This window comes from Cajanus cajan, chromosome 7, assembly GCF_000230855.2.
Source record: "Cajanus cajan strain Asha chromosome 7, NIPB_CcT2T_4, whole genome shotgun sequence".
NCBI classification, from domain to species: Eukaryota; Viridiplantae; Streptophyta; class Magnoliopsida; order Fabales; family Fabaceae; genus Cajanus; species Cajanus cajan.
In genome coordinates, this window is record NC_138523.1 from 15172241 (window position 1) to 15198407 (window position 26167).

Here is a 26167-nt window from a genome sequence, read left to right on the forward strand (position 1 = left end):
TGAAAACACCATATCCTCACAATCCTCGTACATATAAAATCACACTTAAAATAAAAAAAGAAAAAGACAATATACGATATATGTATTAATATAATGTAATATATATATATATTCATTAATTTAAAATATAAATTTTTCCACAATTATTTAATTATATATAATTATGTATGATAATTTTATTAAAAATTATACTAACAATATGCATTAAAAAATCATATTAAGTGTGATAAAATTAATGATATAAGTACGTCAAAATTAAACTATAAATTTAGGAGAAAAAATATCTTTTAATTTTTTTAATCATAATATTAATATGAAATATTTATTATTTTTTTTACTAGAAGCGGTATATCCTTAAGAACATGAGTATTTTTTTTCAACATAATTTATTTTATAAGCAAAACAAGTTTTAAACTCAAAATAATATAGTTAAAGAATACAAATAATTACAATATGTAACAAACCATATTAGCATTTTTCTAATTTAATTAGACATATGTCTCATTTCGCAAGACATGGAAAACTATAGAAGAACAAAGTTGTCATGAAATGATGAAATTGCCACCTTTTTCAAATGATTGAGCTAGAAAAAATGTAAAATGTAATTCTATTTTATCTGCATATTTTGAAGCTGACCGATGCAATGCAAAAGAACATATATATAATACATGAAAAAAGAAAAAAAGAACATATAATTTAAATACGTTTTATTTTATTTTATTTTTCCAGAATCACGAAGACGAGGCAAAACCGATCCTCCTTCAACACATGGCCAAGCCATTGCTATATTTGAAGCAGCAGCATTTTTTCAGAGTCTTTTCAACGTTTTAAAAGACGCAGCTCCGCAGGGTTAGTTAACAGTTTAGTTATAATATTTGAAGACTGAGTTGAAAGTTTCACACGTTGAAAGGTTGTTGGGTGATAAGTGCAACTCACTACCAACCAGCCAAACCAAAATCAAAACCAAACCACACCGTCTTTCGCACCAATTGTTTTCATTCTGCAATGCGAAACGCAAACACTGCTTCTTCATCCACACGCTCTTCAACCTTCGCATTCTCATTCCCTCCTTCACCGTCGCCATGCTGCGCTCTCTCTGGCGATCCATCGATCGCTTCTCCCTTCAACACTTCGAGTAAGTGTTCATTTCATCGCTTCCTATCAATTCTCGTCGCTAGGGTTCCGTCTCAGATTTCGCTGCTTTTTTCATCGCTAACTTAATTATTCGTAAATTTCGGTGACAAATTGAATTTCTACGCCGCATTGTGAGGTTTATCTTGTTTTCTGAGTAATGTTGCGGATTAATTTTCGGTGTTCGTGGATTTTTACGTCGTTGATGCGGTTACAGATATGTAATAAGTGAGCTGCGGAAGATCAAAGTTGTGAACGTGCATAACAGGGTAATGTGCGTCGATTTGTGTGTGTGCGTCTTCTTTTGCTTGAGAAAATCGCAATGTGCTTATGCGTGCCTTTTCTCGCAGGAGTCTGTGATGGATTTGTTGCAGTCTGTTGTGGAGATTGTGACCTATGGCGATAGACAAGATCCGCACATTTTTGAGTATGAATCAATCTGCCGCGGAAGTTTTGTTATTCTGTTGCTCTTGTTTTTTGGACGAGGTTCTGATAATTGTGAATATTTTTAGATGTTTCATGGAACGCCAAGTGCTGGCGGACTTTGTTCGCATACTTAAGATCAGTCAAGATTCGAAAATTGAGGCACCACTGCTTCAGTACCTGAGCATAATGATTCAAAACATGGATAGTGAACAAGCAATTTGTAAGATGGTTGATATTTATTGATGTCTCTGGTTAAGTTCATTGACTTTTGAGTTTTACTTGCTTATACGTAGGTAGTTGATATCTGCATGATGTTTTCATTTTACAAAACTTAGTGTTACTTTTAAGTCCTTGCCTCCTTGGCTTAGTTCTGTTAGTTAATATGAATTGGTGTTTCTTATTTGCATGGTGCAGACTATTGCTTCAGCAATGGTTATATAAACAGCATTATTTCACATCCCTACAAATATGACGGGGGAGACCTAGCTCCATACTATGTTTCTTTCCTGAGGTTATAATCCTTTTCTCCTATCCCTTGCATCTCTCTTTATCACTCAACATTTGTTGCAAGTTTTCCCTGCTTGTTTGAAGACATGCAATTATATGTTTGACGCTTTTTTTCTTCTCTTTTTCTTTATTTATATTGAATAGTATTGGGAAGGATGTAAGATTTGTAATTTTGATATTTTGTTTTAAATATTTCTTTTGTGTTACATTACAGTAATTTATAGAATAATTTCATTTTTTTTTGTTTCTTCATTCAGGGCAGTTAGTGGTAAAATAAACAGAGACACACTTTGCCTTCTTGTGAATGTTCAGGGGGTAAGTTAAAAACATATATATATATGTGATGGTTAGCTGCTGTCTGTTAAATCAAGTTCGTTATCTTCCCACTTTGGGTAGAACATAAGGCTTGAATTATTTTATGGTTGCACTTGTTTGGCCGCAGTTATTAAACTTATTTCAGTCAATCAATAATCTCATTAATAAAGATAATGTAATATTATTTCAGTTGAGAAAGATATTGGATAAAGTTACATACTTGCCTCCTACCATGATCATCAGTTAATTTTTACTTGATATATGAGGGTGGTTGTATTTTGTCCTGCAGAATTCAGCAAAAGTATTTTAAGACTCTGTGTTTGAACATTCAACTGCAGGATGCTGTAGTTTCCTTTCCCTTATACACGGAAGCTCTAAGATTTGCTCAGCATGAAGAAAAGATGATTCAGACAGCTATACGTTCATTAGTTCTAAGCATCTACAATGGTATACTGATGCTCTTTGAATTACAAGTTATAAGCACGCTCTAGTGCAATGTATTTCTGAAGTTTGTTACATTTTTATCTTGATTCTACAGTTAGTGATGACTTGGTCTATCAATTTATATCAACTCCTCCAGTTTCAGAATATTTCACTGACCTGGTTCGTAAATTAAGAGATCTATGTTTTCGCTTAGATGCTTTTGTCTATGATAAAGGGTAAGCTCACTTGAATATTTTTATCAAATAAATTTTTGGTACTTCATAGGCACTTGAGTAGTTCTAACTTTGGAGCTAACTGCTCAACACTGAAACAGGAAAATGGACATGCAAAAAAGAAGAAACGGTATTATTCTTGAAGCTGACAAAATTGTGGATGAACTGTACTACTTTAAAGACATTCTTAGTGTTGGTGAACCTCGTTTGACTAGACTGGTTATGGAAAATCTTCTGAATGGGCTTGTGTTTCCTGTACTATGTTCATTATTGGCTTCAAAGAATAAAAATGTGAGATGAGAAAAATTTCCTGCAGACTAGTCTACTTTTAGTTTTAGCTTCTCTTTCATTTTGTATCATGATCATCGTTATATTGACTTTAGTGTTCAAGTATGTTAATCATGATAGGGTTGTGCCCTCCGATTTGTGAGTATTTAGGGATTTGGCTCTTCGAAAGTGAGATGTATAAAATGAGAAAGTAAGAGTGTATCCATCCTTGATTTGAAATGAGTTAAGCATACACAGTACTTTAATTAAAATCAAGGTGAATGTATACTTACTTTCTCACTTTATTCACCTTCTCTCTTTAGAGGACCTAAATCCAATATTTAATCTATACCTAGTATGATTGAATGGGAATTTCTCCACATTGTATCAAATCTTTGTTTTCTAAAACCATGAGTTTTTTCTTCTTCTTGTAATTGAAAAGACGAGCAAATCATCATTTGAAATTAACCTCAAAGTCTCACTTCTTACTTTTAAGTAGTTCATTCATTTTTTAGATTTAATTATTTCAAAAGAGAGAACTTCACATCATATTTAAATAATTTTTCTCCTTTGTGTTTGTATTTTTCCTGCTTCTTATAGTGTGCTAATAAGAAAATTGAACAAAAATCTGTTATGAAAGGAAAGAAATAAGGAAAAAAAATCTTGGTGGAAACTCCTGCAATTCAGTTGCTTGTCATACTTTGCATTTTATTCCATTTTTTTTTCACATGATGTACTTATTATAGCAATATAATCTTTGCCCCAGGGATCTGAATTGTCTGCTATCACTTCGCTATATATCATATCCCGCCTTATTCAGGTTGTTGGTGGAAGAAGCATGATTAACAATGTGGCTGGCGTTATCTTGTATCATTTTCTGAACATAAATGTGAGAATTCTGAGTGAAGGGAATTCTTCTGATGTCCATGATGATGTTAAGTTTTTGTCAAAGTGCTTGAATGAAGTGGAAAGAGTTATATGTTATTCTCCTGAGTCAAATGAATCTGAGAGCATCAATGGGACCTATTTAGGTTCTCATTGGGAAGGTTTCATGTCTAGTTTCAATATTAATAGCTCAAATGGTGAAATTTGTTTCCAAAGGTTGGTGAGTTGTAGATTTTGTCATATTTTTGGATACGTAAATTTCATTTGACTTTGTAGTGTTGAGACACTTGTTCTATCTTTCTCTCTTTTCCAGTTGTTGTTTGTGTGTATGTGCCAGAAGGAAGATCCATGTGTGTGTGACATAGGGGAGGGGGGGAAGGATATAAAAGCGAAACCTTATTAACTAGAAGGATCAGGTTATATGAAGGATAATGATTGTCGATAAATGAGTTTGCCAGATCAGAAATAAATGCTATAGAAAATTTGTTGTTTCATGTTAATATATGATTATTTACTTAAGTTTTTTGGGATGTATTCTGCTTTTCCTTTTTATTTTTTATAAGCTTCATGATTTCGTTAGAGCTTGGATGCAATAGAGATGGATGAGAAAGCTAGATACCAAGTCAGTTGAAGATTGTATTTTTTTTCATTTGAATTTGATTTTCGTTTTTGTGTGGTGATCTTATGATTTTATATTTTTAAGAACTCGTTCCTTAAACAAATGTTTGCAATGCAGCTCCTGACATCAGGAGGAAGCATTTATTGAGGCAGATCATTAATGTATTAATTAATGCAAGTTGATGATCCGGTGTATCTAAATGTGCATATAATGAAATTGCTATTTTTGCAGGAATGGAATATTTGCTTTTGTTTTCTGTGAGGATCAGAGTCTATTGTTAGCTTCAATATTTCTCTTGCTTATTCTGACTGAAAGTAAAGGTAGCGTGATTTTGTTCATTTGTGTAGTCTTACAGTTGTCTTATAGTAAGTGATTGAGTTATTTATTGTCTGTTTCTATTCCATGCAAGTTTTGCAGATCTTGATTGTCTATTATCTCCAATGATTGGGCTATATGAGATGGGGGATGTGATGGTAAGTATGATGGACGCATTGATTTGAATTGAAGAGGATTATCAATTTTCAGAATGGCATATATTATGCACATCTATTACTGTAAACTGTTAAGGATTATTTATTCTAAAAAATGAAATTATTTTTTACTCAATTCTGGAGCCTTTTAACTGTGTCAAAATACAACAGGAGGCAAGCCTTTTTCTTGCTACTAGGAGGGATTGGCTACATTGACCTAATGATTTCATAATGTTTTATAGTGTGCATACAAACCATTGATCTTTAAATCCTCCTTAATTGTTTTGCTCACAGTTTTTCTCTTCCTCGACCTCTAGCAATATGGCTACCTTCCATTTATCTATTCTCCTTACTAGGGCGGCTACGAGTCTTCTCCACACTTTAGTTATGCGAAAATACCTATATATAATCATAATCTACGATTGATGCATGATGTTGCTACTCACACATTGATAGGCTTGAGGTTGAACTTTTTTGTTCTATTTATTTTGCTTTCAAAACCAGTTTTCAGACCACATGCATTTATTACTGAGAAGATTATAATTTAGGAACACGCCTACTGAATTGGTTACGAATATCTGGTTAATAGCTGAAAGCCTGAAACCTGTTGATTTCAGATGCTTTATATGTTTTATGTTTTTTAGTCTCTGTCTGTTTCAGTTGCAGACTAATGACGCATCAACATCCAAGTCTGTGGATGGATGTATCTTCATTAGATTTATGCCTGAGGTATATCGAACATTATTTTTTATGCGTTTGATCATATTATCCTTCGTTATTATTATTTTATTTGGTGTAGTTTTAGTAGAATTGGGTTCCACAGAGCATTTAAAATGATAATAAAATTACCATCTCCTTTTAAATTTGACAGATTTTAAATGCCCTGCTGAACGTTTTAGCCTTCCAGCAACCCCTCTCTATAATGATGAAATGGCATGCGGGGTGGTGCTTGAAAAAGCTACTCAACTTCAATAGACAGGGACTTAACGGTGATAATCTTATCCTATTCACTGTAAGTATTCAACAGCTTCAGCTAATTTCTTAACATACTATTACAAGTGGATATCTACTTGCACGGAGAATACTTGTATTTTTGTTAGGAGCCATAGGTTTGATAAGGTCTATGCTAAGAAATACCATGACAGGGGTATGGGCCATAATGTAGGCCCAGTTATAAATAATTCTAATACAGCATGCCATGGTGGACAAATGTTTGATATATATATATATATATATATATATATATATATATATATATATATATATATATATATATATATATATATATATATATATGGAGCATATCCAATGTGAACATATCTTATTCTAAGAGATGAGAAAAGTAAATCATAACTTTTAAATTATAGATAAAAATAACTAATAGTTAAGATTAAAACTCAATTATAGATACTCTCTTACAAGATTATTACTTTTATTTCTTGCACAACTACAACTATTGACATCATCATCACCCATCATTGCCACCACCACTGTTACTGCCATTGTTGTTGTTGCCGCCACTACAACCACCATCGTCACTATTATCAACGACGACGGTGGTGGTAGAAGCAACAACAATAGTGATCATGACGATGGTGGTAATGACAACTATGCAGCCTCTACTGTCACTTAAAAGTAGTGACAACAATGGTGGTGGCGGCAGTGATGATGATGATAGTGGCGACATATTTGTTATCACCATCATTGTTATCGTTATCGTCACCGTTATTATTGTCGTCATTGTCGTCACTAGCAAGTAACAACATGTGGCGACAAATCGACAATGGTGATGGTGGTGACAGTGATAATGGCAACAAGGTAGATGGCATTGTTACCACCACACAACCACATCATCATTGCCTCCACTGCCACCACTGGCGACGATGGTGGTAATAATCGCGACAACGACGACGATGGTGGTAATAATCGCGACAACGATATAGTAGTGGTGGTGGCAGTTACAATGGTGTGTGGTAGTGATGTTAATAGTAGTAGAAAAGATAAAAGTAATAATCTTGACCATTAATTATTTTTATCTATAATCTAAAGGCTATCATTTACTCCTCTGATCTCTCATAATAAGACATGCTCTCATTTGATATGCTCTTTATATATATATATATTAAAAACAAAATTTTAGGATGCATGACTTTAATGTTGGGTGCTTACTAAAAATATTCAACTACATAATTATTTATCAATCATATCTCATCATATCAATACTTTATTTATTCCTCACATGTTATTTTACCACTTAGAATAGTTACTGGTGTAACTCCGGGAGGTAATGCACCTAGACAAGAGTTCACAAGAGTGAAACACTAATGTATTCTGGATCTAATGTCTGCGGGCTTAATATTGTGCTACAAGGGAAAAAGAATTGGGAACAACATAAAAGACAACATGACTATGAAATTCTAAGAATCAGAGTTCTAAATTTCAAAATTTTGAAAAAACAAAGCACAAAAACATCAGATGAAGAACAAGAATTGTCACACATTGAATAAGAAGAGAGAAAACAGAAAAAGAGATGAGGAGCATTTGAAGAAATGAAGAAAAGAACGGGAACATTTGAAGATTTGGCGAGTGCCATGGCGGCAATGGCAGACGATGCCATATAATTGGAAATAACTGAAAGCAAATGACTTATGACAGAGGGGTTAAAAAATGCAACATTATACCTTTGTGATAGCGTCGCAACGGTTTTTTGATAACATTAAATAATACTTCATATATTCTTTTATCTTGTGCTTAACAATTTTCCCATTACAAGTATGGCTTAGTGAATTTAATATTTTACATTTATGATGTATCGATTATGGAAACTTGCTTAGCTTTTGATTATTTTTCTTTCTGAAATTTCAGTTCAGTATATTCCATTACCATCTATTGTCGAGTTTCGAATATTATCTGGGTACTAATTTAGGCAGAATATCATATTTATTTTGCAAAAGAAGTGTCTCATCAAATCAAGAGCTCACGATTAGTTATAAATCATGTAATCTACAGGACCAAAAATGGTTTCTCCTAATGTTCTAGGACAACAGGTTCTGCCTACAAGTGTGTCTTGTAATTTAAAGATGATTATGCATATTAATTGTGATTGTGTGTGTAAATAGTGTGTAGGTTAGAACAATGAGCATATCATTGCTCTAATAAAGCATATTAAATGGAAAGTGTTTATTGTGTGTGTATATATATATATATAGGAAGGATTCTGATAGAACTGGTTCAGGTATAACGGAAGAGAAAGGAAAACACTGTTATGAACTTTATTGCTGTAACAAATTTCAGGTATTTGAGAGACCTGACTCTCCACAAAACAATGAATTTTCTAAAAAGCCCCTCTTACCGACCTCCATTCTCCTATTTATACTTGCCCATTTACTACCAATACATTCTGTTATTTAGTTGCATTTTAATCCTCTACTCTCTGCCAATTTCTCCTACTGTACACCCTCCAATATCTATCAGATTCACTTACTCCAAGAGTAAGTTTTGATAGAATTACTTCATTCAATAACTCATGTTTTACATCAAATTTCAACAATTCAACTGTTAAATTAAAAGTTCTTAATGTATAGATTAAGTTTACAATTTTTAAAAAAATTTGAAAATCATATGATACTTCATTATATAAATTCAAATTAACGTATAAAATATTTTTATAATTATCTGTCAATTTGAATTCATGAAACAAAGTATCAAATAGTTTTCAAATGTTTTAAAAATTTGTAGATTTAATCTATGCATTAAGAATTTTTAATTTAATGGTTGAATTGTTGAAATTTAATATAGAACATGAGTTATTAAGTAGAATAAGTCTACCAAGAGTTACTCATAGAGTAAGTGACTCCCTTCTCTTCTTGTCTCAGGTGGCACAACCCAATCCCTCTTTACTAACTTTCTAATAGCTATATTTACCTAGGAACCAAATCTGGTTAGTTTACAAAAGATAAAATGCAATATTTGAAATAAAAAATAAGCTAATTAGAATGCCTGCGGTGTAGTCAAGAAAACTAGCTAATCTGCATGGGCGTGCGGATGGATGGCATGTCCGTGACAGATGCAGTGGTAGTGTTTTTTTTTTCATAAGCTAATCTGAACGAGCATGCGAATGGATGACAAACCTGTGCCAGATCCCTCCAGGCCAAAATCTTCCTTACTTCCCTTCCAAACAGGTCTTTGATCATCATGCTATGTCCTGAAGGTCTAATATATTCTAGAAAACTTTCCATTTAACACCAATGTAGCTCCTACACACATGAAAAATACCTAAGGCGTAACAAGTGCGACAAAAAGGAAAATATGCCATGAAATGAACAAAATATACAGTCTCAAGAAACTATTAATGCAAGTAATTCTAACTAAAATGATTCCTAATTATGAACTAAATGCAACACACCAAACAACCCTAAACTTAGGGATTTGCTGGTCCTCAAGTAACTACCATGGGCCAAAGTTGTTAATCAAATGATTCATCAAATTAGAACTGAAGACACAAGCAAAAGATAAGCATCATTATGGGATCAATTCAATCAAGTCCAATTAGATGCTCATCCTCTAAGACTGATGTTTGCAAAGACAGGTTCACTGAGCTCGCTTCACTCAAGTGCTTAGGGTAAAACATTTTCACTTGACTTCTTAATGCAAAGTGTCTCACCATAGGCTTCGTAAGGAACCTCATCACCACTAGTTACCAAATCAACACAAGCAAATCACAAGGTCTTTTAAGGGATGTAACGGAACCAAGTGGTTTAAACTGCAAGGTATGGAAACCAAAAAAAAGGGAAATCAAAGAGCTCTTATGTCACCTCAATACCATGGAGGAAACTTCCTTTTTATGATTACCATGGAGGAAATCATTCTTGATATCCATCTGATGAAGGGAAGAGACTATAGATTATTGCAATCATAGATGGAAATAGGTGAATAGAAGCCATCTCTTATATCATCATATGAACCAACTATCCCAAAATCTTAAGATGTTAGGAAATGACACTTGAATGGTTTTATATTACATCTCTAATAGTTATAGAAAATGTAGTTAAATGCCTTTTAGTGACTAAACAATAAATAAAGATAAAAGTATTGATGAGCTATGCTTGACACGATCACGTATTATTTTGGATAGATATGAGATTTATTTATTACATCTTTAGTTTTGGATAGGGTATGCATGTTATAGGTACAGATTGATTTAACAATGTTATTATATGTATAATAATACCAACTACAAAACTGCATTTATGCATTCAAAATTTCTAAAGTTTTATAGTTTCTAGTTTCCATCGGCAGACTTCATATGATCAGTCCCGTGTAAACTTTCTGAAAGAAATTGATGGAGTTTGGTTCGATCATATTCCAGATACTCTAATTAAAGAATTGGCAAGCTGTAAAAGAGGTATTTGTTACTTTGTTCACTTTGAGATTGAACCTACTGGTTACTACATCTTTTTTGATTAACTTGGTTTTTGATCAGTTGAAATAAGTATATGCTTAATATGGATCTACAAAGTGCATACATCTTTTTGTAATTAAAAAATGGAAATAAAGATTAGTCTTGAACTATTGAAATTTTGGTTTTTGATAGAATCCAGTGGCTTTGTTTGATTTAGGTAGCTCAGCCCATCTGTTGGGATTAGGATTGGATTTGGTGGTTTTTGTACTAACAATATGAAATTATCTTAACGGTGTCTATCTTTCCCCCTTTAATGTTCATCCCTTTTATTGCATGCAGTTCTTGAACAATCTTCCCAATATAAAGATCCATTATTTTTGCTGGAGCTTGTTCTTCACCAACAACCCACCAATGGTATTGTCATCTTTGATATATAAATGACCTCTTCTTCAATGGCTTGGTATTTTACTTTTAATATTGAATGGCACCAAGTACTATTATGATTTCATTGAAAATAAATGATTGTCTGTGACAGGTCAAACATCTTCATATCTTGCTTGGCAAAGGATGGTTGATGCAGTGAAGGTGTTGTCATTATTCTTTGCAGTTGTCATTCAGATTAGTTGCTTCCCTTTTAATATATCTCATTGAGATTATTCTTCTTTTTCTCTAGTTTTATCAAAAATTATCTTTACTGCAGAAGTTTCTCGTAGTTATGGTGGGGCTTTAATCAATATATGATCTTTCTTATTTAACCAAACAATTATTTTGTTACATGATTTCGGTTGCTGCTGTTATTTATTTCATGCCTTTTATCTTTCATCCTTTAATACTCCTCAAGCATACTTCTAATACCATTTGTTTATTCAGGCTTTCATTCTCCACTACCAGTTGAAAACATTTATTTTGGAAGGTGTATTGGTTGAAAAGCCATTAATGAACATGATTTCCAGTTCTACCAATGATTCTGGAGTGATCCGTGCTTCAGATGTTTCATCTGCTAGCTTTGGGTCCAATGTTTCGTTGGGTAGGCATCAGTATATTTTGTGCTTCTGGCATCAATTTTTTTTCCCTTGTAAATTCTTATCGTATGTATCTTTTGCAGAGTCTGGAATGCCTTGTGGAATTGCATTTTCAAATTCCGAAATTAGGGATATATATGTAATACCAGTGGCAAGTGGAATAGCTGGAAAATTGCTTCTTGCAGAGAAACACCCATTCCGCAGTCGACATGGAGTTGTGATTGCAATTGCTCCATTGGCAGGGTTATGTGTAAGTCTACACGTCTCTGACTTTTTTCTGCTCAGAGCTTATCTTTTATAGTTTTTTATGATGTTAGTCTGATTATTTAAGAAAAATAATTATGTGAAGATGCTTTCTGTTCTCACATTCTTTTTAAGTTGGTTTTCGAATCTGCCTTTTCTTATTCTCATGTTACCAGATAGTCTTATTAATAGAATGCTCTATACTGTTCTTCCATGCAATGCATGTCTATATATGATTATTGCATATTATCCCGAATAGAAAGATATACATATAGATTGCAGTCATGCATTAGGATTTGTTTTGATGTTTTTGCTTTTTTCCTCCTCTCCTTTTGTGTTTGTTTGGGCGTGCACACATGGGCTTTGGATAGGAGGTTTATTGAACCATGAACTGTCCTAAAATTTAAACCAAAAGAGGAAAAACTACAAACACTAAATTTTTCCACATGTTAGATTTTTCTTTTTTAAAATTCAAAGACCAATTAACAGAGAAAAGCAATGAGTTTTTTTAGCTTTTAATCTTTAGATTTTTAGGGGCAGGGGTTGATGTCCTTTTTATCAATTCATCATGTTTTCATTTCTTCTTTGTGTCGTTAACCCCTTTTACTTGCTTGATACAGCCTAAGATAGATGAGAACCACCCCTCATGGTTGCACCTTCGAATTAGAGAGTTTGACCCACAGTTTTATTCAATCAAAGCCAAAGGAAACCTCCTGGACATGGCTCATCATTTGGTAGATGGGAGATGGACCCTTGGTTTTCCGAATGCAAGAGCTTGTGAGGAAGCTAAATTAGTAATTTTAAATGAAATTTCCAAGCAGAGATCAGCGGTGGAGTATGTGCTTGCTCCATTACTTCAGCATGATCTTGGATTAGCTGAAAACTGAGGTATAGTTAAAGTTGTTGTGATGAGTTTTCTTAGTTACTTTAGATTCTTCCCTCTTTTGAATTATTTTCTATCCCTTTTTATTTATTTATTTTTATTTTACCTGTCTTATTGTTTAATTTCACACTGTACTTTATATTTTGGTTCTAAAAATGCAATAGGGTTATAGTTTACATATTATTAGAACAGAGTATTTTATGCTATAACTGCCAACAAGCAACTTGTGAAGGATACTATAGTAAAGTTCATATGCCTTGGGAGTATATACTAATAGATGTCTCTAACAGATGTTCATCCGATTTCGTGTATAAATGTGATCGTTTGTAATAATACGCAGTTTCTGTAATTCCTTAATTTTGTCTATTATTTTAATTTTTCATGGATTATTGGAAGCTATTTTTACACACTCGGTTTACTTTACCATGTTAATGTTAACTCATTGGTTAGTGTGTTTGCCTTTACCATGTATACTTGCGTTAACATTAAAATCGCCTCAAAAGGAACAGAATTCGCCGAAGCAACAAATGCTAGTTTGTCTGGGATGCAGATCCAACATGACACAATGAGATATCAAACACACTTATTATTGTGATGGATATTCAGACAAATGTTAGAAAAGTAGAAATCAGATTAAAAAATAATAATCTTTATATATTAAATACAAATATCTATTTTATACAAAAGTGTTTTTAGGATTTTTTTTTTCAACGAGAGGGTTTGTTAACTTCTTTTCTGATTCAGTTTTTATATATCATTATTTATTCATTAAATATTAATATTTTAATATAAATTATCAATAAATAAAACTATTTTTTTTACAATACTAATTATTTATCATAAATCTAAAGTATAATTTATATAATTAAAAATATTTATGTATATTTATTTTAAATATTATTTATATATTTAAAATATAATATTTTATATATAATTTATTATAGATTTTAATTAAATTATATATAATAAACATGCTTTTATATATCTAAAATACTAGTAAGGATATAAGCCTTTGGCGAGTTCGAAGCGGGAATAATTTTAGATTTCACGTTTGTAAGCGTAGTGTATTTATAGAACTACAAAGTGTTTCCGATCTTCAACTTTTAAATCAGCGGATAATTTTCATCCCCAAAATGTCACACATACCAACACCAGTTTTGTTCCTATTGAAATTCTTAAATTTTGTCTCCCGGTACGCTAGTTACGGTCCAATGTTTTTGTATGTCAAAGCTAGTCATGCTTGATCTACATTGGTGCCACAAGCAAAACTACCTTCATGTCTTACAATTTCATTGTTGCCTCCTGGTAAGTGTTTTCCTAGACCAATTTAATCCACAACTTTCAAGTCAGTGGATCAACGTTTGAAGTTTGAACATCTAACCTAATAATTAATTTGTGCAACATTAATCAGTACCATACCACAATTACAATTGTAAAATAGGTTATATACTGAAATGTAGTTATATATTATCTTCTAATAACAAAACACCGTATATAGAGTCTATTAACTTTTACAATAAATAATAAGAGATTCATATTATTAGCGAGTTATAATTAGTTTATGGTGTAAAAATGCTTTACATTAAGCATATTCATTAAACTCATTTTTACAATGCTTCTATTACTAAATTTATTTCATATACATAGATAGAGTCTGGTTTAATCCTTTCGATTGTTATTCACTAGTTAAACAATGATCCAATATTTTGATCATATGGATGCCCGAGCCAAGTTGAATAACGATGGGGAAAGTAAAATGTGTTCATTTTCATTCTCAAGCTTTGGTTGAAAGTTATTTTCGCTCCTTTTATTCATTTTTTTTTTACCTTCCCTTTCTACCTTTTACTTGCTCAGCCAAAATAGAAGTCTTTTAGGAAGGAAGCAGATTCTGACCATGGCTTCTGCTAATTATTATCACCACATCAATGGTGGAGTAGTTTCCCATCAACTGCTTTCAGTAAAAGGTGCCATTTACCAGAGTTTCTGCAGAAATATGTCTCTGGCAATATACATTGACGTTTTTGCATGTTTTTAGTATGAAAATGTCTCGTGTACCACATTACTAATAAAGGAGGACATTTTACAAATGAACCTTTGCAATGTTTAACGTAAGGTTTTTAATACACATGAAGAACTCAGTAGGTTGGCGATTGATATATACTATATAGTAATTAGTACGCATGGTGAAGATCGAACATATATCATCCTAAATATAGTGATCTATTTGGATTAATTTATTAATTAATATTAAAAAATGCACACAATTTTTCTTTTCTATAACATTTTAATCTTACTTTTTCTAAAATCAAAAGCGAAAACAACGAATGTTTAAGAGTTTATACATAGACTGTCACATTGGACATACTTTGATAGATTCTTCCACTACCACCCCATTATACAATACTTTAAATATCTCTATACATAACACATATAGCCTGCCATGAAATGCCTAGATTTGCTTCGTCATATATCTGCGGTTGTGTGCAGGTAACACGAGGTATAGTAATCATTTGTATTCCTAATTATACTGGCCCTATAACAAGTCTTTAATGAACAGAAGTTGGTTTGGTGCATATCAGATATTAAGCATAAAATAATGAGAAACTTTTGGGGAAAAAGAGGGAGTGTATGGTACGTAATTCCATCACCTTTACATTAACAAGGCTGTCATGTCAAAATTAGAGCAACTTTTTCCTCCCCGTTCTAGCCTTTAAAGCTGCCCATCCTGCCCAATACTATTAACTAATCTTTTTCCCTTTCTCTCTCTTTCTCTCTTAGTTTTCTCTTCCCTTGGATATTGCTTTCAGCCACATGGCCACGTAGAGGGTCGAAGATGCTTATTTGAAGCTCAAAAGCATAAAATGAGCGTCCCTTTTGAGTAGATAATGCCATATTTTACTTTTAATATTGCTTTATGATAGAGCCTTTACTTTAAGCAAAAGATGGAGGGTATTCTAAAATTGGAGCTAGCTCTAATAAAATGTGTTAATTTGAACGAAAAATCAAGAGGAGGTTTGTTTGTTTGATGGTGAAAGAAGAGAAAAGATAGTCCTGTAGCTTTCACTTTACCTCAAATCTCATGGTGTCCAAACAGATTTAGAGATCAACTGTTTTGGATGACTTTTCATAACAATAACAATAACAATTATCCTTTCCTTTGCATTTAAAATGCAAAAGCTAAACCGTTATTGGTGGGGGAGAGAGAGAGAGAAATGATGGGTTGTGTTGTAAGCAAGTGTATATATTCCCCTCTTTCGTTCAAACACTCCTTTTCTAGCTAGCATTGCAGAGTGCTTTGTGTTCAAATAATTTGGTGCCCTTTGTAAGTCTTTTTAGGCCAACAAAGATAGAAGAGACTTTTTGACTGGAAGCCTGGGCTAGCTAGGTCACCACACAGTAAATGCCTGTGCTCATCACTCACACCCAAACCTAAACCACAAAGTAATTTATAAACAGTTTCTAGATTTGGATTACCTGTTAACAGATTCATTTTTTGGATCCTAATTCTAACCACATACTTATCTTGTGGACCGTGCGCCCTAGTCACGTGTTGTGCAAATAGTGGCCATGCCTTAAAAAACTTAACAAAACACCATAAGAATGGAGAGGAAATTATAAATTAGGTTTTGACCAATTTATACAAATTTAATATGTATAAATTATAGTTAATTAACAAATGTTACAGACTAATTTCTCCTTCAAATTATTTAAAAGATTGAGCACTTTTAACATATATATATTTATGTATTTATGTATATACACAAATTTAGAGATTAAATATAAGACCATATATTCATGGGCTAATGAGATATTAGTCAGAATGGAACTTTACTCAGTATATTTAAGTATGGTTTGAGATTTGAATATTGTGAATAGAAAATATAATAGTTAAAAAAGAGAGATTTTATTAAAAATTATAAATCAAATTCTTCAGTGAAGATCGGTTGTCAACAAAACGATCAATAATACTGTATACTTAATGAGCAAGGTGTTAGGGATATCCGAACATGACGTTATGTATTTTGGTCTTGTCAAAATGTCGTGTGAATGCTCATGTATGTATGCCTTCTAGTTTCCTATCAAAAGAGACAAGTCCGTGGTTATTTGAGTGGGTTTGCACTGTTGTTCCCATTGATTGCTCATCAACTAGTTATCCATTATATCACTCACTTTCTTCTATGATTGTTAGATCATTTCCCACTTTTTTTCCCTTCGTGTAATGTTTCCTTAGCATGTTTTATTTAACTTCTTTATTTCAAGATGACACGCACTGAAATAATAACTGGCGGATTCACACATTAATGATACGTCATGGGTCATTGCACAAAACAAGTAAAAGTGGAGTAGTTGATTGAGGAGTGAAAGGGAGATATCTACGTTCGAAAATATTCTCCGATTTCTTTATGTTATTCTTTTTCGTGAACACCTAGATAGATGGAAGGGGAGCATTGAGTGGGTGATATATGTGCCTTCTCTGCTTTCTATGCAAAGGTAACATTGAAGACTTGAAAATTTATTATACCCCAAAAACCTAAAATGGACACCCCTATCTAAGAGACCTACACACTAAACTGAAAGTGAACCCTGAACAATTCAACTTAATTAATTGGTCGTTACATTTTTCACACCCAAAAACGCTTCCATTTTCGTAACATATGTTGACATGCACACAAATTAGTTTATGTTCTATATCTACATATGATGTTTTTTTGGTACATTTTTCTCTCTGTCGATATCTTGATGATGCTTACCAAATATTTCCATATAATGTGTTTTGTTTGCAAAAAAGGAACAATTAAGAGCTTTATATACTGTAGTGGTCCTTGTTTTCCAAAATAAAATCAATCATGCAGTTAAAAGTCTCCCATAATAAATACAATAAAAACTTGTGTTCACTAACGCAGCTCAGCAGGAAAATGAAGTCAATCGCATCAGGAAAAATCATTATCTTAAGTTTGGGATCTAGGAGATGTGAACACTCGGCCGCACGTGCAGAAAATTTCTAATTTTTTTTTTCCCAATTTTTCTCTGGGACTTTGGTTATGACTTATTAGTAACCAACCCAGTTAGTTGAACCAAGTAATATTAGCCAGTTCTTTTTTATTACATCAACGAAACAATTTTTTTACATCCTATAACTTACAGAAAAATCTCCTTACTAATAATGAATAAGAAATATTCAATATTATGATTACTTTTATTATCATAACATTTATTTAACAAAATTAAATAAATAAACAATCAATATAGACATATACTCAGACCAGCCAACGCACGAGGATGGACAAATATTCTTACTTTAGGCCACCAAAAATTTGTTTTTTAAATATTGGTATTTTCATTTACTGTAAGACCTTTATTCTTTAGTTTGTTTTATTTTTTTTACTTTCACGCACTTAAAAATTAATAGTCATTAATTTTAATTAAATAAAGTATTCTTAAAAAGTCAATTCTAAAAAAATTAAAATTAATTAATCATTAATTTTATTAACTAAATCATCTCTCAACATCTCAATTCTTTCTAAATTCTACTCATATTCCTGAATTAATTAACAAGGCTTTATATCAAAATTTACTTTGAGTCTAATGATATATTTGGGACAGCCTACATATATGTACACCTTAGCAATACGATCGATGAATTACACAATTCTTTAAATCTTCATTCTTAAATGAATTTTTTTTATTTGAAGTTATTTTTTATTTCTTTAAAACTACGCGGCTTTTATGTTAAATATATAATTATAATTTTTATTTTTAACATTTTATTCATTTCAAATATCATTTCTTAATTTATTGAAATTATTAAAAAATTGTGGGTATCATTTATTATTTAATGAAATTTACTTATGATTTAATATATTTTTTTAATAAAGTTTGACCAATAATAAACAACAATCTTAAAATGGGTGTGTAAGATAGTGTAATAGAATGACTCGTATGAAATAGATGGAGACATTGAGAAACAGAATCAATGGGAGTAATAGCAGCCGCGAAGGAATTTTGGTTTTGATCCCCATGCAGGATGATGCGTTTTCAAAGGCGTCAATAGTTAGATTAGTGTTGGATTGTTTAATCCATAAAAATATAAGGAAGAGAAGGGACTCAACACTTTATTCCCTTGTCTTTGGGTTCGGAAGAAAATCGTACACAGTTCCCGATTCCTTCGCCCACACATATAAGAGTATAGACCCATTCTCTTTTCAGGTCCTCGATTTTGGCAGACTCTCATGACAAAGATGTTTCCTCTCTCTCTCTCTCCGTCTCACTAAAAAAGAAAAAAAAAAAAAAAAAAAAAGGTTAGAAGGAGCGTCATCTTTCATAATGGTAATTATAAAAAACCGTATGCACCACGGAGTTTACAATTACATGCATATATACTTAGGAGACTCAAGATTCAAAATTTCTTGGTACCTTCCGTGGCTCAATTTTCCTCCCTTACTAAAGAAGAAAATATTGTTAGTATAGTTAACATTATGCACAAAAGAGAAATTAAAGTGCCCCACTTACAAATACCCTAGCTTTTTTTGTTTTTTTTTTTCTCAACAAAATTTGGTGTATGTATGTGCATGAGAGAGAGAGAGGGAGCAAAGCTGAGTTGCCTTTGATACTGGTGCATTAGTCCTGCTTGTCAGCACATGCAATCCACTTTCTACAACAAAATCGACTTTGGACCCCAAATTTACCTCACCCACAAGAAAAGCACACCCACCTCCCATAAATTTCATACCATCCTCTTCCTCGTCCTCTCCCTTTCTCGTTTTCTCATCCCCTCCCTCTTTGTCTTTTAGATCAAACCACTCTCTCATTTCTTCCTCAATATTCCCCACTCAAGTGCACAAACACAACCAAGTCTCATGGAACACCATACCAAATCTCTCATCCATTTATATTATCATCACATTAGCTAACTACACATATCCCTCAAAACCTAGCTTCCAAACCAACACCTTGGTTCAAATTAACACCACCACCACCACTATACCACCTTTCTACCCTAGATGCCAACAACAAAGCCATGATCAAACTCATTTTAAAAAATAGTTTATCACTATTGTTTTAGTCGCAACGTCTAGGTTTTTGAAGTCTCTAGTTACATCAGTCGTATTTGTCTGCAATTTCTCACGACATCAAGGATCGTGGCGAGATTACAACATCGCGATCGCAATTTAAAACCTTGTTGAGTACTAATTCTGCATCCCCTAAGATGAGAACAGGAAGCTGCGCCGTGCAACAGGGTCTAACCCCAGAAGCTGCGAGCATAGTGAAGCAAGCAGTGACACTTGCGAAGCGTCGTGGCCACGCGCAAGTGACACCCCTCCACGTGGCAAACACCATGCTCTCTATCACAAACGGGCTTCTGAGAACCGCGTGTCTCCAATCCCACTCTCACCCTCTTCAGTGCAAGGCCTTGGAGCTTTGCTTCAACGTTGCGCTGAATCGCTTACCAGCTTCAACTTCTTCGAGTCCCATGTTGCAGGGCTCTCACCACCACCACTCTCACTCGTGTCCCTCTATCTCAAACGCTTTGGTGGCTGCGTTCAAACGCGCTCAAGCGCACCAACGACGTGGATCCATCGAGAATCAGCAACAACCTCTCTTGGCAGTGAAGATAGAGCTCGAGCAACTCATTATTTCGATCTTGGATGACCCTAGTGTTAGCAGGGTCATGCGAGAGGCTGGATTCACCAGCACTCAGGTGAAAAGCAACGTTGAACAAGCGGTTTCTTTGGAAATATGTTCGCAGAATAATGGTAGTAATATTAAGGCAAAGGAAAACAATAGTGGTGGAGAGAAAGGGTTGGTGTTGGATGCCATTAGGGGTGAGGATGTTGCTAGTGTTATTGATAATTTGGGGAGTGAGAGAAAGAAAAGTGTTGTGATTGTGGGAGAGTGTGTTACTAGTCTTGAGGGTGTAGTTAGAGGAGTGATGGAAAAGGTTGACAAAGGGGATGTTGGTGAGTGTCTTAGGGGAGTCAAGTTCATCTCTCTTTCTCTTTCTTCTTTTGCAAGTGTTTCCAGAGTGGAGGTTGAGCAAAAGGTGGAGGAGCTTAGGGGTCTTGTGAAGGCAAGTGAACATAGCAAAGGGTATGTTTTATATTTGGGGGATCTCAAATGGGTGTTTGATTTTAGGGCTCGTGGATCGCAAGGGAGAGCGTGTTACTGTCCTGTGGATCACATGGTGGTGGAGATTGGGAAGATGGTGAGTGGAGTTGAAGAGAATGGTGGAAGGTTTTGGGTGATGGGTGTTGCAACTTTTCAAGCTTACATGAGATGCAAAAATGGCCATCCATCGTTGGAAACTCTTTGGGGTCTCCATCCTATTACTATTCCTGCAGGAAGCTTGCGCTTGAGTCTCATCACTGACAGGTAAATCAGTTTTGGTAAAGTTGGATATAATTAGAGTGTATTTGGTTTCACTAATTTTTCACATTTACTCATAAGATAATAGTCATAAATTTTACGTCTCAGATGTGATTTCTTATTTCTCAACAAATTTTCAACACGGTGTTAGTTGGTTGTTGTGTGGCTTTGATTCAATCTTTGCTATCTCATTTCCCATACTGTTTTTCTGTTTTGGATGAATGGTTGATCAGCTGAAAACGGCATCGGGAAAGGGGAAAAAATGGAATTGTCTTTTGCTTTTTAAAGATTAAAACTTGAAAAGAAAAGTTGGGTTGGAAGAATAACATGCTAAACAAAATAAGGAAAAACTGTTATCTTTTTCTTTTTCAAATTTTCTTCTTCTTTCTCACTTTTTTCTCAAGTGGATATGAGAAGAAAAAAACAATTGCCAAAAAAATTTGGTTAAAAGTGTATGCACTGAAACGACCAAAACGTCAGTCCTTGTAATGTTACTTTCTTTCTTTCGTTGATTAGAACTAACTAGGAAAAAAGAGGTTTTTCTTCTTTTTCTTTATTTTTATTTATTTTTTCCCTTCAATTAACATTTTGACAATCAGTTTCTCTTTTGGACCCTTTTTCCATTTTTTTTGTTACTATTCTCTGAATAACTTTGAAAGTGGAACATGACCTGAAATAAATGAAGCCAGAATAGTTGATAATCTTATCATATTATCATCTTCTCTCTTTTTCCACAGTGGTCTACAACACCAGCCCACAAACAAGAAAGCTGACAACAGAACTAGCTGGCTCTTACTCGAAGGAGTGGGGGATGATCACAAACAACAACCTTGCTTCGCGGAACCTTCTACCAAGAATGAGACCGAAGTTCGAAGCTTGCAAAGCAGTACTTGTAATAGTGACTCCTCAAGTCCAACCCTCCCTGCATGGCTCCAACAGTACAAAAATGAGAATAAAGGAATCACCTATAATGATCAGGTCTTCATTATCACAATCAAATACACACGTTGAAAGGAACATATAGGATTGCATTCTTATTATATTATATTATTATGTTATCATGCTATGTTTACATCAAAATTAGAGAAAATTTGTCCTATGCTTCAAAATTTAATGGTTTTGTTACTTAATATCCCCTTCTTTGTTTCTTTCTCCCTCTCTCCTTCTTTCTTAATTATATAGTGTGTGACATTCTCTCATTGAAAAAATAATTATACCAAAATTCTTTTTTCTCTCTTTGGGAATCACAAAAATTCTCTTAAAAAAATTATTTGATTTTATTTTCTGTTTTCGAATAGAAAACGACATGTCATCAAATCATGTTATTTTACTCTTGTATTTGTATGTAATGTGTAATAGTCGTTACAGTACAATCGTATTCGATGAAAATTAACTTTTTATTTTTTCCAACAGAACTGTGTTCCAGTGGGAGAGCTTTGCAAAAAGTGGAATCCAATGTGTTGTTCAATCCAAAAGCAACCTTATCCTTCGGAAAAAACCCTCACATTATCTTCGGTTTCACCCTCTTCATCAACCTCAGGCTTCTCATACGAACATCAACACCCTAATGTGCACCAAACCCATCAAGAGTGGCACGTGGCAGAACCCAAAGACTCATTGAGCAACCACCATTTCTGGAACACTAGCAATGGTTGCAACCCCAACGAACCCACTTTGAGAGTGTACATTCCAGAAAACAATGAAACCACTAAGCAACCATTCTCATCATCACCCAACCCAAGTTCCAACCCTAATTCCGCTTCTTCCAGTGACGTCATGGAAGTGGAGCACGTGTGCAAGTTCAAAGAGCTAAGCTCAGAGAACCTGAAAACACTGTGCAACGCTTTGGAGAAAAAAGTGCCGTGGCAGAAAGATATAATACCAGAAATCGCAACCACCGTTTTGCAATGCCGTTCTGGTATAGTGAGAAGAAAAGGGAAAGTGCGAAACAGTGAAGTGAAAGAAGAAACGTGGTTGTTTTTCCAAGGTGTTGACGTGGAAGCCAAAGAGAAAATAGCACGAGAACTGGCTCGGCTTGTTTTCGGGTCCCACAACGACGTCGTTTCCGTTGCACTTAGCAGTTTCGCGTCAACAAGAGCGGATTCAACTGAGGATTGTAGCAGGAACAAAAGATCAAGAGAAGAAACAAGTTGCAGTTACATTGAGAGGTTCGCTGAAGCTATCTCTTGTAACCCTCATAGGGTTTTTCTCGTTGAAGATATAGAGCAAGCGGATTATTGTTCTCAAATTGGTTTCAAAAGGGCCATTGAGAGAGGAAGAGTTGTGGATTCAAACCGTGAAGAGGTTTCGCTTTGTGACGCAATCATCATTCTGAGCTGCGAAAGCTTCAGTTCAAGGTCAAGGGCTTGTTCTCCTTCGGTCAAACAAAAATCGTTGACCGAAGACAATGTTGCTACTTTGGAGGAGACAAGCCCTTGTGTTTCTTTGGATTTGAATATTTCCATTGATGATGAAAACGAGGTTGAGGATCGCTCAGTGGATGAAATCGGGCTTCTTGAATCCGTAGACAGAAAGATTATCTTCAACTATCAGGAATTGTGAGGAAAAGAATTTCAGGAAAACTTTTTTTTTTCTTTTTTTCTTTTTTTCTTTTTAGTTTAGGCTTCTTTTAATTCTCTTTATTCATCATGTCTTTGTATTCTCAGGCATTTCCTAGGGCTAGGGATGAAAGAAATTAATTGCGTGCCCTTTAATTTTATTTTGTAACTAGATATGTATATTATTACCAAGTATATCTAACTATATATCTCTGTTACAGGAACTTGGAACTTCCCATCAATTTATTATTTTCCCCCTTCTATTTCTACGTAATTTCAAACCTCCCAAAGCATACCTGAAGTACAAAAGTTTGAATTTAAATGACACAAAGTTACTATTGGAACTTGATCCCTTGGAATCATAGCCACTTAGCTTTTTACTTGCAAATTAGGATATAATCTTTTTCCTGCTAGTGCATCCTATAACATTACGAGTTTAGTTTTTATCAACTTTTACTGTTAAACATTAATGTCATCCAATTAAATACTTAGTGTCACATTTTGTTCTCAAAGAGTATCTTTATGCGCATATATATATATATATATAAAGATCAAATTATTTAAAAGTAAATTTTAGTAAAATTAATAACTTATAGTATATGTTGAATTTCAATAATTTTATTGTTAAATTAAAAACTCTTAATATATATGTATATATATATGTATCAAGATTACAAATATTTAAAAATTATTTAATATTTTATTTCATTAATTTAAATTAATAAATAATTATAAAAATTTTATATAATAATTTAAATCTATATAAAAAAAAGTATGATATCAATCTCACCCACTCAACTATTTTTGTTTTGAATATAAGTTGAACTCCATAAACAACACTAAAAATACTAAGTCAATGCATATATGTATTATCACTATAACAAAATTGATTATTACCGACAATTATTTAGTGAAAATAAATTAATTATTTTTATTTTATTATTTAATAAAAATATTAATGACTAATATATAATGGTCACTAAAAATTTATTTATATCATACTAAAATTTACAATTAACGACAATTATTTATTTAGAAAAACTTAAGTTCCATATCGATCATAAATAAGATAATTAAAAAGTATATAAATGAATGATAATTCTCACCTTATAAATTTTTTTTGTAGGGTTAAGTTAAACCTATAACTTACTATTCTAAATTGGTATCAAATTACTCACCATTGTCAAACTCAATAGTCCCTAAACTTGAGGGGGTGTATTGGGAAAAATCCAAATCCCACATCGACTATTGATAAAATAATTAATTAGTTAATTAGGAGATAAAACAATTAAAAAAATATATAAGTAAAAGACAATCCTCATCTTACAAGTCTCACATTGAGTAGAAAGTAAAAAATGTCACAAAAAGTTATACACTTTTTCTGACCATTATAAGGATTTTTATCAGCATTTAAAATAATTATCGCTAAATATTTTAGCGACACTGCATACAATGACTATTGTGAAAATTTCGTTAAAAAATTTTGTAGCAATTTTTATTATTACTAAAAACTATATTAAATGTCACTAAAAATTTATTTTGTTGTAATGCAAAACATTCATTATACCAGCACGTTAGAATTTGGTGTCATGTGAGCCACTTGTGCCGCATCAGTAATTTGTTAAATATATTAAACAAAATGCTTCTAAAGGTATTTGATTGTAAATTAATATGATGGAAGATGGGGGAACTTAAATGATGAAGTTGTGACCTTGGAGGCTAAAGTCGCTCAATCAACACCTACAAGAAATATATATAACTCATGAGAGTTAATATGGTTTCAAGATAAATGTAGTTATTTTAGAACAATCGGTTTTTAGACCAATAAAAACATAAATCATTGCCATGCCTTTTTTTTTTTTTTTTTTTAATTTTGTTTCCAAATAGTCTCCTTTATGATAGTTTTAAAATATTTTTAGTAGGAACAATGATAAAGTAGTGTTTAGTTTCCTATCAATATTGATCATACAGCTTGTGCAACACTAGTTGGAAAAGGAAAACTCAAGGATTCCTTAGGCGAGCTAAATCCATACTCTTATACACTAATTTTCTTGTGGCACAACTTTTTTTTTGTCAACAGAAGGTTCTTTTATCGCTATTTTGTTAATTGAAAGAAAAAGTTTATTATATCATTCGTTTGTTGAATTTTGTTTTGAGAATTTTCAATTAAGTCACTATTTTGTTGAATCAAGTCCTTAAACTAAATTAAATTATAATTAGATTCTTCATGTTTTTTTTTTTTTTATATAGATTTGTAATTTAGTTCCTATGGTTGAAAATTTGTTTACAATCCATGAAAAATCACAAAAATATTCTTTATATTATCATATACTTAGACAATTACATTAGATTTTTATTTCATGTCATCATTCATATATATGTTTTAAACTAGTGCAAATGAGGTTTTTTACGTCAGCTAT

General features: G+C 32.9%; 2 protein-coding genes across 6 annotated transcripts; both read left to right on the plus strand.

Moving 5' to 3' along the window:
- Nucleotides 1-757: 757 nt before the first annotated feature.
- On the plus strand, nucleotides 758-13214 carry LOC109811335 (protein TRANSPARENT TESTA 9). 5 transcript variants are annotated; one of them, XM_083061174.1, is made up of 20 exons: nucleotides 758-1135; nucleotides 1349-1400; nucleotides 1482-1558; nucleotides 1644-1777; nucleotides 1972-2068; nucleotides 2322-2379; nucleotides 2718-2826; nucleotides 2918-3038; nucleotides 3137-3326; nucleotides 4069-4403; nucleotides 5038-5126; nucleotides 5224-5279; nucleotides 5937-6005; nucleotides 6148-6265; nucleotides 10555-10680; nucleotides 11017-11091; nucleotides 11213-11262; nucleotides 11548-11704; nucleotides 11783-11949; nucleotides 12563-13214. In XM_083061174.1, exons 1-20 carry the CDS (start codon nucleotides 1083-1085, stop codon nucleotides 12827-12829), a joined length of 2400 nt encoding a protein of 799 aa, XP_082917300.1. In that variant the 5' UTR covers nucleotides 758-1082; the 3' UTR covers nucleotides 12830-13214. The 5 variants fall into 5 exon arrangements, with proteins under 5 accessions (XP_082917300.1, XP_082917301.1, XP_082917302.1 ...); XM_083061175.1 differs by having other exon boundaries at nucleotides 5943-6005; nucleotides 6148-6288; nucleotides 10575-10680; XM_083061176.1 differs by having other exon boundaries at nucleotides 2960-3038; nucleotides 6148-6288; nucleotides 10575-10680.
- A 6173-nt stretch (nucleotides 13215-19387) lies between these two features.
- LOC109795240 (Double Clp-N motif-containing P-loop nucleoside triphosphate hydrolases superfamily protein) lies at nucleotides 19388-23971 on the plus strand. The gene is made up of 3 exons (XM_020354684.3): nucleotides 19388-21195; nucleotides 21927-22167; nucleotides 22603-23971. The coding sequence occupies exons 1-3, from the start codon at nucleotides 20033-20035 to the stop codon at nucleotides 23749-23751; spliced, it is 2553 nt and encodes an 850-aa protein (XP_020210273.1). The 5' UTR covers nucleotides 19388-20032; the 3' UTR covers nucleotides 23752-23971.
- The last annotated feature ends 2196 nt before the right edge of the window (nucleotides 23972-26167 follow it).

Excerpts from the sequence above, each read along its gene's own strand:
- LOC109811335 (XM_083061173.1), top strand. The coding sequence starts at position 1,083 with ATGCTGCGCTCTCTCTGGCGATCCATCGATCGCTTCTCCCTTCAACAC. Across the intron at positions 1,559-1,643 it reads CAAGATCCGCACATTTTTGA|ATGTTTCATGGAACGCCAAG; the intron begins GTATGAATCAAT and ends GAATATTTTTAG. Across the intron at positions 5,127-5,223 it reads TATTCTGACTGAAAGTAAAG|ATCTTGATTGTCTATTATCT; the intron begins GTAGCGTGATTT and ends CAAGTTTTGCAG.
- LOC109795240 (XM_020354684.3), top strand. The coding sequence starts at position 20,033 with ATGAGAACAGGAAGCTGCGCCGTGCAACAGGGTCTAACCCCAGAAGCT. Across the intron at positions 21,196-21,926 it reads TTGAGTCTCATCACTGACAG|TGGTCTACAACACCAGCCCA; the intron begins GTAAATCAGTTT and ends CTTTTTCCACAG. Across the intron at positions 22,168-22,602 it reads GAATCACCTATAATGATCAG|AACTGTGTTCCAGTGGGAGA; the intron begins GTCTTCATTATC and ends TTTTTCCAACAG.